The sequence below is a fragment of the Nomascus leucogenys genome, chromosome 6, assembly GCF_006542625.1.
Source record: "Nomascus leucogenys isolate Asia chromosome 6, Asia_NLE_v1, whole genome shotgun sequence".
Taxonomy (NCBI): domain Eukaryota; kingdom Metazoa; phylum Chordata; class Mammalia; order Primates; family Hylobatidae; genus Nomascus; species Nomascus leucogenys.
Window position 1 is genome coordinate 40,173,035 of NC_044386.1, and position 12,337 is coordinate 40,185,371.

General features: G+C 41.6%; 1 protein-coding gene across 9 annotated transcripts in view; it reads left to right on the top strand.

The window, feature by feature from the left end:
• The window catches only part of ZNF131 (zinc finger protein 131), a 55,933-nt gene that overhangs the window by 16,815 nt on the left and 26,781 nt on the right, over window positions 1–12,337 (top strand). For all 9 annotated transcript variants that reach the window (XM_030814031.1, XM_030814029.1, XM_030814033.1 and 6 more), the window contains one exon: window positions 1,795–1,939. In XM_030814031.1, coding sequence (XP_030669891.1) covers window positions 1,795–1,939 — 145 coding nt within the window. The remainder of the gene's footprint in view (window positions 1–1,794; window positions 1,940–12,337) is intronic.

The window sequence follows — 12,337 nt, forward strand, 5'->3', positions numbered from 1 at the left end:
AAATGATGCAGAAAAAAATTAAATTAAAAATGTTTTTTTAAATGTGCTAAGAACTTGAATAGACATTTCTCCAAAAAGAGCATACAGATGGCCAACAGATACATGAAAAAAATGGTCAGTATCACTAGTCATCAGGGAAATGCAAATCAAAACCACTATGAGGTATCAGTCACTTCACACCTTCCAGGATGGCTATCAAAAAAAAAAAAAAAAAACTGGTATTGGTGAGGATATAAATAAATTGGAATCCTTGCACAATGTTGGCAGGAATAGGTGCAGCCATTATGGAAAACAGTATGAATGTTCCTTAAAAAATTAAAATACCATACAGTTCAGCAATCCCACTTGCTGAACATTTATCCAAAAGAACTGAAATTCAGGATCTTGAAGTTTTAGCAGTCCTATGTTCATTGCAGCACTATTTACAATAGCCACAAGAGGAAATAAATACTCATCAACGGATTAATGGATAAAGAAAATGTAGTATATGTATCCAATGGAATACTATTCAGCTCTTAAGAACAAGGATATTCTGCATATGCAACCATATGGATGAACCTTGAGGACATTATGCTAAGTGAAATAAGCCAGTCACAAAGACATACACTGCATATTTCCATTTATATGAGGAATCTAAAATAGTCACTTTCAGTCATATGAGCTATCTCAAATAGATTGAAAGAGTGGAATAGGGGTTGCTAGGGGCTGGGAGGGAGGAGGAAATGGGCAGTTACCAATCAGTGGGCATAAAGTTTCAATTGAGCAAGATGAATAAACTAGAGGTCTGTGCAACATTGTACCTAGAGTCAACAACAATGTACACTTAAAAATGTGTTAAGTGGGTAGATATCATGTTCTTATTACAATAAATGTTAAAAGGTTTCATTGAACATGTGATATTAAAGTTGGACCTTTAAGGGGTGGGTGGTAGGATGAGTATAACCAGAGATAAAATGATTAAGCATCCAACTAGGAGGGTATTAATAAAGGCAAGTCAGGCTGGGCGCGGTGGCTCACGCCTGTAATTCCAGCACTTTGGGAGGCTGAGCGGGCAGATCACCTGAGGTCGGGAGTTTGAGACCAGCCTGACCAACATGGAGAAACCCCATCTCTACTAAAAGTTCAAAATTAGCCAGGTGTGGTGGTACCTGCCTATAATCCCAGCAGCTCAGGAGGTTGAGGCAGGAGAATCTCTTGAATCTGGGAGGCAGAGGTTGTGAGCCAAGATCACGCTGTTGCACTCCAGCCTGAGCAACAAGAGTGAAACTCCGTCTCAAATAAATAAAGGCGAGTCAGCTATTAGTGCAGGGTTTGTTTGAGAAATAGTATATAGTGTGTGTGTGATGTCGTTTAAAATTTGGAAGCTAAATTGGAAAATAATGTGAAGGGCCTTGAAATAAAGTCAGAGAGGTACTAAATTTTGTTTGCTAAGTTGTGAAAAGCTATTGAAGATTTTGGAGCTGAGTTGGCACAGCTGTAATCTCCCTGGCAAGAAATGTAGCATGTCTGACATGTAATAGCCAATTCATATATTTGAGTGATAGAATCTTACTGTTCTCCAAGAGCCTCAGGAAATCTTCCGGAAAAATATTAAAGTAGTTTAAGATTTTCCAGCTAGGTAGTGCTGAAATTTGGCTGTAATATTACTGTATTGCTAATGAGAATTCTTCCAGAAAATAGTTTTCAAAAATAAATACTCATCAAGCTCCAAGCCCTGGGCTTTTCTTTCTTTACTAAACATTGTAAGATTTGAGTCAATATGATTACATGCTCTAATGTACATCTTCTTTACAGGTGTTAGTAAAATGGCCTTTCGCCATTTAATTGAGTTCACATATACAGCAAAATTAATGATACAAGGAGAAGAAGAAGCCAATGATGTATGGAAAGCAGCAGAGTTTCTACAAATGCTAGAAGCTATCAAAGCCCTTGAAGTCAGGTACTTAATTTCTTTAATGGGTTTCAGATAGTCATATTCAGTCATGTTCATTCTGTTAGTGAAGAACTTATAGTATGTGTCATGCCATGAAGAACAAGAGTTCTTCAGAAGAATTAAGAATATTTAAGGATCTATAAAAAATTTTTCTGGATACTGATTGTTCTTTCATTTGACTTTGATTTTCTGTTCATGTGTTAAAACTGCTAATATTAAAGTAGCATCTTTGCTATGTAATAAAATAAGTCTAGACAGCTTTTTAAGGATCTGGATCCTTATAAACTGTTTTGTTGGATTCAAGTTATTGTTTGTACCAAGCGTTATCCTACAAAGGGTTTGGCTTACAAAGATTAACATAATACTGTTTAAGGAAATAGGTGGAAATAAATAAATTGGTGGAATAAGGAGATAATCATTTCAAGTTAGAAGTATGATAGCCAAAAACGCATACCATAAGGTCTATAGTAGATGCGCTAAATCTAGCCCTAAGTGCACCTAGTTCAAAGAAAAAGAGTATTGAGTTACATTATTCCTTGTTAGAAGATGAGAGCAAATCAATTGCTGAGGAGCCATTCCTAGTATTAAAATTTCTCCTGAGAAGTATTAAGAAAACATTAGGCCAGGCCCAGTGGCTTACGCCTGTAATCCCAGCACTTTGGAAGGCTGAGGTGGATGGATAGCTTGTGCCCAGGAGTTCACAACCAGCCTGGGCAACATGGTGAAACCCCCTCTACAAAAAACACAAAAATTAGCTGGGCGTGGTAGTGCATGCCTGTGGTCCCAGCTACTCAGGAGCTGAGGTGGGAGGATCACCTGAGCCTGGCAAGGTTGTGGCTGCAGCGAGCTGTGATCACGCCACTGACTACATACCAGCTAGGGGAACAAAGTGAGACCCTTTTTAAAAAAAAAAAAAAAAAAAAAAAGAGTAAACATGAAAGGATATAATGAACAAAGACCTCAACATCCTTACTTGATGAATAATGGCAGTGTAACATAATTACTAAGAACAAGAGCTCTGGAGTCAGTTTCCCTGGGTTAACATCCTGCTTCTACCACTGTGTGGCCTTAATTAAGTTATTTAACCCTCCTGTCAGCTGTGTCCTCCTCTGTCAAATGAGAGCAATTAACGGTACTTTCTACATGGGATTTGATTAGTTGTGAGGGTTGAATGAATTAATGCATGCAAAGCATTTTGCATGGTGTCTGGCTAAATGACTCTGAGTACTCTAAGTATGAACTATTACCTCCTGGTACTGTTTTTTATGTTTCTCAATACAGATCATTGGCGTGATGCCAAAACAGTTTGGTAACATCAGTTTCACATGGCGGCACAATGATTTAATCTTAACTCACTGTTGTGGTTTAGTTAAAAGATAAAATTTATTTCTCTGAGGACTCTACTGGAATTTTATTTTTTTGAGATGGAGTCTTGCTCTGTCTCCCAGACTGGAGTGCAGTGGCACAATCTCGGCTCACTGCAACCTCCACCTCCTGGGTTCAAGCAATTCTCCCTGCCTCAGCCTCCTGAGTAGCTGGGATTACAGGTGCCCGCTACCATGCCCAGCAAATTTTCGTATTTTTAGTAGAGGTGGGGATTTCACCATGTTGCCCAGGCTGGTCTCAAACTCCCAACCTTAAGTGATCTGCCCGTCTCAGCCTCCCAAAGTGCTGGGATTACAGGTGTGAGCCACCGTGCCTGGCTGAATAAAAGTTTTTTTAAGAGATAAAAATTTAGATGACTCTAAGAATACTGAACTGTACTCGTCCATAAATATCATCTATTAGTTTGACAGTTCAAGATTGAACCTTTCTGACAAGAGCTTGATACGTATATATATTCTTTGATGCTTAGCACCTGGCATATAGCAGGTGTACAGGAAACATTTGTGAATAGATAGATGGATACATGCCAATTAAAACCAGATCAGTACTCTTGCAGAGAGACCTGAGCATGGATGTCAAAATAGAGATGCGTTCTGACGATATAAACCTGATCAGGCCATCTCTTCTCAAAAAGATTAAAGGAAATATATATGGATGGGGCGATGTCAGATTTGTGGTTAAATCTTGAATGAGAGCCTTCCAAAAGAATGTTCTCTGTGGCCCTTTTGCTGCTCATGATAGTGAGTGGTATGTCACTTTGGAGAAGGTTCAAGACTGGGATCCCAAGCTTGGCGCAGTGGCTCATACCTGTAATCCCAGCACTTTGGGAGGCCAAGGTGGGTGGATTACTTAGACCTCAGGAGTTTGAGACCAGCCTGGGCACCATGGTGAAATGCCAACTCTGAAAAATACAAAAATTAGCTGGCACTGTGGCATGCACCTGTAGTCCCAGGTACTCAGGAGACTGAGGTGGTAGGATCGCTTGAGCGTGGGAGACTCAGAGGTTGCAGTGAGCCGAGATTGCACCACTGCACTCCAGCCTGGGTGAGAGTGAGACCGTCTCAAAAAAACAAAAAAAAAAAAACAAAAAAAAAAAAACTGGGATCCCAGTAGTACCTAAAACCGTCAGTGCTTTTCAGTATAAACACAGTAACATGTTGAATTGTTTCTTGAACCAGATAGGCATGTAATATGTTCTGAAGAGTTCCCTTTGAAAAGAGGAAGACAGTAGTATTATATGTTGGCTGTTTATAATAATGCAGTGTTTAAGCTTCTACAGGGATGGTTTCTGTTGACTTTTTTCCCCGTGCATGAGCCGTATTTTACTGTTTCTTTGTATGTCTCATCATTTTTTTTGTTAAAAATCAGATTTTTGGCCTGGGCACAGTGGCTCACACCTGTAATCCCAGCACTTTGGAAGGCCGAGGCGGGTGGATCATGAGGTCAGGAGTTCAAGACCAGCCTGGCTAAGATGGTGAAACCCCGTCTCTACTAAAAATACAAAAAAATTAGCCAGGTGTGGTCGTGGGCACCTGTAATCCCAGCTACTTGGGAGGCTGAGGCAGAGAATTGCTTGAACCGGGGAGGTGGTGGTTGCAGTGAGCTGAGATCTCACCAGCGTACTCCAGCCTGGGCGACAGAGAGAGACTCTGTCTCAAAAAAAAAAAAAAATCCAATTTTCAAAATGAAAAAAAAAAAAAAAGTTTTTTTTTTTTTGGTTTTTTTTTGTTTGTTTTTTTAAGATAGAGTCTTGCTCTGTTGCCCAGGCTGGAGTGCAGTGGCAGATCTCGGCTCACTGCAACCTCCGCCTCCCGGGTTCAAGCAATTCTCTCCTTCAGCCTCCCAAGTAGCTGTGATTACAGGTGCCCACGACCACACCTGGCTAATTTTTTTGTATTTTTAGTAGAGAGGGTGTTTCACCATCTTGGCCAGGCTGGTCTTGACCTCCTGACCTCGTGATCCACCTGCCTTGACCTCCCAAAGTGCTGGGATTAAGTTTTATTTAGATCCCGCCCCCCACCTTCCTCACCCCCATTCTGTCTCTCAGACGTGATTTGTTTGCGTTTGGTTTGGTTTTTTGAGACAGGGTCTCGCTCTGTCACCCAGGCTAGAGTGCAGTGGCACAGTCTCAGCTCACTGCAGCTTCAACCTCCCGGGCTCAAGAGATCCTCCCACCTTAGCCTCCCAAGTAGCTGGGACCACAGATGCTTGCCACCATGCCTGGCTAATTTTTGTATTTTTTTGTAGAGACAGGATTTCACCATGTTGCCCAGGCTAGTCTCGAACTCCTGAGCTCAAGAGATGTGGCCACCTCAGCCTCCCAAAGTGCTGGGATTACAGGCATAAGCCACCATACTTGGCCAGACATGGTTTCTTGCTTTTTTTTTTTTTTTGAGACAGAGTCTCACTCTGTTACCAGGCTGGAGTGCAGTGGCGTGATCTCGGCTCACTGCAGCCTCTGCCTCCCGGGTTCAAGCGATTCTCTTGCCTCAACCTCCTGAGCAGCTGGGACTACAGGCACACACCACCACGCCCAGCTAATTTTTGTATTTTTAGTAGAGATGGGGGTTTCACCATGTTGGCCAGGATGGTCTCGATCTCTTTACCTTGTGATCCGCCTGCCTCTGCCTCCCAAAGTGCTGGGATTACAAGCATGAGCCACTGCGCCCGGCCCCAAGCTTTTATTTAAGTGCAGTGATCCAGGATGGATTTTAGATCTTGTTGAAAGCAGCCACATCCATTGACTGCACATAGTCCTCAGAAGCAGTGATCTGCATCTCCACTGTTGCAAATTTATCATCTTCGACTACACACTGTATTTGAAGTTTCTTAATTTCCTATCCCACTGGAACTAGTTTAGATGAGGCAGACATCGTTTCTTATTGTTACTGGTTTAGCGACTTTCCTGGACTTCTGTAATTCCTTTCACGTAATTCTGTACAGTCTATATTTTGTGTGTATGGCCATTGAAGTCTCTGCATAGGTAGTTTACTGAACAAACTGATCATTGGACAGAAATTTTCTTAAATGTCTTAAAGCAGTACGTCTCTACATTTTTGTTGGGGAGCTCTTTATAGAGCACACTATCAGTGTCCCATCAAGCAGTTTATAACTGCTTTAGCCTTTACTTGCTGTGTTAACAGAACCTCAAGGTCAGATAGAGATGGGAGTTGCTAAGATCTTTCCTGGACATGTATACAGCTCTGTACATGTGCATGGCCTTCTAGGTTCTCTGGAATGTGTCAGAGCCTTTTTTTTTTTTTTTTGAGACGGAGTCTCGCTCTGTTCCCAAGGCTGGAATGCAGTGGTGCCATCTCGGCTCACTGCAAGCTCCGCCTCCCGGATTCACGCTATTCTCCTGCCTCAGCCTCCTGAGTAGCTGGGACTACAGGCACTCGCCACCACGCCCGGCTAATATTTTGTATTTTTAGTAGGGATGGGGTTTCACTGTGTTAGCCAGGATGGTCTCGATCTCCTGACCTCGTGATCCACTCGTCTCAGCCTCCCAAAGTGCTGGGATTAGAGGCATGAGCCACTGTGCCTGGCCTTTTTTTTTTTTTTTTTTTTTTTTTTTTTTTTTTTTTTTTTTTTTTTTTGAGACAGAGTTTTGTGTTGGCATGATCTCGGCTCACTGCAACCTCCACCTCCCAGGTTCAAGTGATTCTCCTGCCTCAGCCTCCTGAGTAGCTGGGATTACAGGCGCTCACCACTATGCCCAGCTAATTTTTTTTATTTTTAGTAGAGTTGGAGTTTCACCATGTTGGCCAAGCTGGTCTTGAACTCCTGACCTCAGGTGATCCACCCACCTCGACCTCCCAAAGTACTGGGATGACAGGCATGAGCCATCGCGTCCAGTCTGTCAGAGCTTTTTAAAGCCCCCTATGAACATCTCATTCTTCAGTTTCTCCTTTCAGTTTTTGTTCAGCTTCTTGATAGCCCAAACTTGTAATGCCACCACAGTAGTTGCAATGATAAACAGTTGCCATTGATTGTTTTTTGACAAATGTCTTGTGGTTACGGCTATTTGAAAAGTGAGCTGTGAGTCAGATCAAATCTCCAAATATTTTATCCTTAGATTTATCTTTTAAGGAAGTAGTACATGTAAAGCTCTTAAAACAATATCTGCCACATAATAACATGATTATGCATATGTTCTTTTCATTTCTTGGAATGCCATCTGTCTGCTTGTTCATGGCAAAATTTTACTCATCTTTCTGGTCTCAGGTGAGAGCCAACAACCTGTTCTCTGAAGCTTTTCCTTACTGAGCCAAGCAGGTTGACTTAGGTACTTCTATTATTCTGTATTTTTATGTTTTACATTTTCCATTACAACAATAATCATATTAGTGTTCCCACATTTTTCTAATAGTCTCCAACCTCTCTGAGGCAGGGATTATCTGTTTTTTTTTTTTCATCTTCAGGAGGCATTTGTGGATGGGTTTGAAAAACTACCTCGAAATTATGCCTCTTAGACTCAGTTGCCAGGTTTATGTCCATTCCCTCATAAGCCTCTAAAATCTCTTTCCTTGCTGTTCAGTTGTGAATACAGGCTGGCTTATCCCACTCTGCAAAACAAAAGCCTGGTAGCAGCGCTTTTTCTTGTTCTTTAATTATTCCTGTTTGGGATGGGGATCTGAGTTCAGAGGTCATACCTATAGTTAAGACAAGCGTAAGAAAACTGGCTAAGAAGTAGTTTACGGCCGGGTGCAGTGGCTCATGCCTGTAATTCCAGCACTTTGGGAGGCTGAGGCAGGTGGATCACTTGAGGTCAGGAGTTTGAGACCAGCCTGGCCAAAATGGTGAAACATCGTCTTTACTAAAAATATAAAAAATTAGCCGGACATGGTGGCACGCCCCTGTAATCCCAGTTTTCACAAGGCTGAGGCAGGAGAATCGCTTGAATCCAGGAGGCGGAGGTTGCAGTAAGCAAGATCGCACCACTGCACTCCAGCCTGGGTGACAGAGTGAGACTCCATCTCAAAACAAAAAAAAAGAAGTAGTTTACAATTTACCAACACTTGTACTTGAACAAAAAGAAACCATACTTTTTCAACATAAGATGCACAATTTTTTTCCTCATTTTAATATATTTCAAATAGGAATTCCTTTTAAAAGTGAGTGGCCAGGCAAGAGTTAACAGTTAGTTTCAACTGTTAATAAATTCTAGTAGTTATTTGTGTTAGTGATACCCGACAAGTTGAGTTTGTCATTTAAAATGTCTTCCAACTGATTATACCGTGAGTTGATCCTTAAGCGGAAAGTTGTGGTAGAATTGGTATTGGAGCATTCCAAAGTAGGGTATTAATTTCATATTAATGGAACAAATATTTGTCATCAAAGGAATGACCACAAAAGCAATAACCAAGGGCTTCATGGGACCTTAGGAAGACATATGATTTAACAGGCTTAACAATTTAGGAATAAAAATTAATTTAGCTGGACTACTTAAGGCAACTGTATAACTATTTTGCAAATACAGAAGGTGCATAAGGTGCTCTTCTCACATATGCAGTATGGAATTATTTTTGGAATATCGTGTAAACTTTTTGAATGACACCAAAAAAGAAATTAGGACCTCATTTTGCTTTGCTGAAATTACATTACTGTTAACTTAAAACTGTATGGCCGGGCGCAGTGGCTCACGCCTGTAATCCCAGCACTTTGGGAGGCCAAGGCAGGCGGATCATGAGGTCAAGAGATCGAAACCATCCTGGCTAACATGGTGAAACCCTGTCTCTACTAAAAATACAAAACAAATTAGCTGGGTGTGGTGGCAGGCACCTGTAGTCCCAGCTACTCGGGAGGCTGAGGCAGGAGAATGGCGTGAACCTGGGAGGCGGAGCTTGCAGTGAGCAGAGATTGTGCCACTGTACTCCAGCCTGGGCGACAGAGCGAGACTCCGTCTCAACAACAACAACAACAACAAACTGTATGAGTCGGGCGTGGTGGTTCATGCCTATAATCCTAGCACTTTGGGAGGCCGAGGCAGGCAATCACCTGAGGTCAGGAGTTCGAGACCAGCCTGACCAATATGGTGAAACCCTGTCTCTACTAAAAATACAAAAATTAGCCGGGCATGGTGGCGTGCGCCTGTAGTCCCAGCTACTCAGGAGGCTGAGACAGGAGAATTGCTTGAACCCTGGTGGTAGAGGTTGCAGTGAGCCGAGATCACACCATTGCGTTCCAGCATGGATGACAGAGACTCCATATACACGTATATATACATATATATGTATATGTATATATACAGTGATACAGATACGACCACAATCAAGATCAGGGGAACACTTTTATCATTCTAGAAGCTTGTCTCATGATTCTTTGCACTTGATCCTGATCTCTAGCCCCAGGCAATCATTGGTCTGATTTTTATCACTAGTTTTTCTATAGTGTACCGTACAAAGTTCATGTTTGACTTTATTTACCTTAGCATTGTGCTTTAGAGATTTGTCCAGGTGGTTGTGGATGTTATTTTGTTCCTTTTCATTGCTGAGTAGTATTCCACAGTGTGGGTATGCTACAGTTTATCTGATGACTTTTGCGTTTTTTTTTTTAAAGTTTTTATCTATTAAAATAATGCTGCTGTATACAAATCTTTGAGTGGATATATGCTTTCATTTCTCTTAGTAAACATCTGGAAGTGGAATAGAACTTAGTTGTTTGGTATGTGTACGTTTAACTTTGGAAAACAGTTTGGAAGTTTTTTAAAAAGTGGTTTTATGGCTGGGTGTGGTGGTTTATGCCCGTAATCCCAGCACTTTGGGATGCCGAGGCAGGTGGATCACCTGAGGTCAGGAATTTGAGACCAGCCTGGCCAACATGGTGAAACCCATCTCTACTAAAAATACAAAAAAAATCTGGGTGTGGTGGTGGGCACCTGTAATTCCAGCTACTTGGGAGGCTGAGGCAGGAGAATCACTTGAACTTGGGAGGCAGAGGTTGCAGTGAGCCAAGATCGTGCCATTGTACTCCAGCCTGAGCGACAAGAGCGCTTTTTTTTTTCCTCAAAAAAAGAAAAAAGTAGTTTTATATGCTGGGCATGGTGGCATGTGCCTGTAATCCTAGCACTTTGGGAGGCTAAGGTGGGAGCATACCTTGATCCCAGGAGTTCAAGACCAGCCTGGGCAACATGGTGAGACCCTATCTCTACAAAAAAAAAAAAAAATTTTAACTAGCTAGGTGTGGTGGCACATGCCTGTAGTCCCAGCTACTTGGGGAGCTGAGGTAGGAGGACTGCTTGAGCCCAGGAGGTTGAGGCTGCAGTGAGCAGTGATCGTGCCGCTGCACTCCAGCCTGTGCAACAGAACGAGACCCTGTCTCAAAATAAAAAGTGGTTTTATCCATTTACATATTTGAGTGCAACACAACTACTTATACCCTGTCTTCACCAGCACTTGATATTGTCAAAGGTTTTTTAAACTTTAGGTCAGGAGATGACAAACATTTTATTAAAGGGACATAAATATTTAGACTTAAATGCCATATAGTCTCTGTTGCAATTACTCAGATCTGCTGTTGTAGCAAGGCGGCTATAGACAGTATGTAAATGAATGGGTGTAGCTATGTTTTAATAAAACTTTGGCATAAAACATGCTACTACTGTTAGGCCAGAGTTTGCTGACTCCTGCTTTAGTCATTCTAATTGGGTATATAGTGGTATGTTATTGTAGTACTAATATTTTTAAAACTTTAATAAGGTATAATATATAATCTGCACATATTAAAGTACACAGTTTGATGACTTTTAACATGCATGTACATTCTTGTGAAGCCATTATCACAGTGATAAACACATCCATCACTCTCCAGTTTCCTTGTGCAATTTTGTAATCCATTCCTCTCTCCCTATTCCTATCTTCATCCCTACAATTTTATGTGCATGTAATAGTATGGTAGTGCTTGTCTAATTTCTTCCACTTGCCATAATTATTTTGAAATTCATGCCGGGCACAGTGGCTCACGCCTGTAATCCCAGCACTTTGGCAGGCTGAGGCGAGCAAATCACCTGAGGTCAGGAGTTCAAGACCAGCCTGGCCAACATGGCGAAACCCCGTCTCTACAAAAATTAGCTGGGCATAATGGCGATGCCTGTAATCCCAGCTACTTGGGAGGCTGAGGGGGGAGAATCGCTTGAACCTGGGAGGCAGAGGCTGCAGTGAGCTGAGATCGTGCCATTGCACTCCAGCCTGGGAGACAGAGGGAGAAAAAAAAAAGGCTGGGTACGGTGGCTCACGCCTATAATCTCGGCACTTTGGGTGGCCAAGGCGGGTGGATCAAAAAAGAAAGAAATTCATGTATATTAGTGTGCGTATAAGTAGTTCATTCCTTTTTCCTGCTAAGTATTCCGTTGTATGGATATATCACCATTTGTTGATTCACCTGTTGATGGACATTTAGGTTGTTTCCAATTTTTGGCTATTACAAATAAAGTGGTTATGAATGTTTGTGTAACAAGTTTTTGGATATATTCTTTCATTTTGCTTGGTAGATACCTCTTAGAATAGCCGGCTTGTATGGTAAATACATGTTTAATATTTTAAGATATCGCTAGACTCTTTTTCAGAAATGGTTGTGCCATTTTACATTCCATTCTGCAGCCTATGAATGTTCCAGTTTTTCACAGCCTTGTTAATACTTGATATGGTCAGGCTTTTTTATTTTAGCCGGGCTGGTAGGTATATGGTGGTTTAAATTTGCATTTCTCTAATGACTAATGGTGTTGGATATTTTTTAATGTGCTTTTTTTGCCATCTGTTTGTATTCCTTGGCAAGGTGCCTGATCAAATCTTTTGCCTATTTTTTAAAATGGGGTTATTGTCAAGAAGGGGGCAGCATTGCAGGGGTCTGATTTTTTTATCCTGTTTGCAAGGTAGTAACTTTATAGCTAACAGTTTCATGGATGCCGGCAAGAGACATGAGACTCTTGAGTCAGAAAAGGGCTTGATTACTTAAAGCAAAGCAGCATGAGTTCCATGTTTGTATCAGTGTTTCTTGTTCCCTGTCCTCCTAGTCCCACAG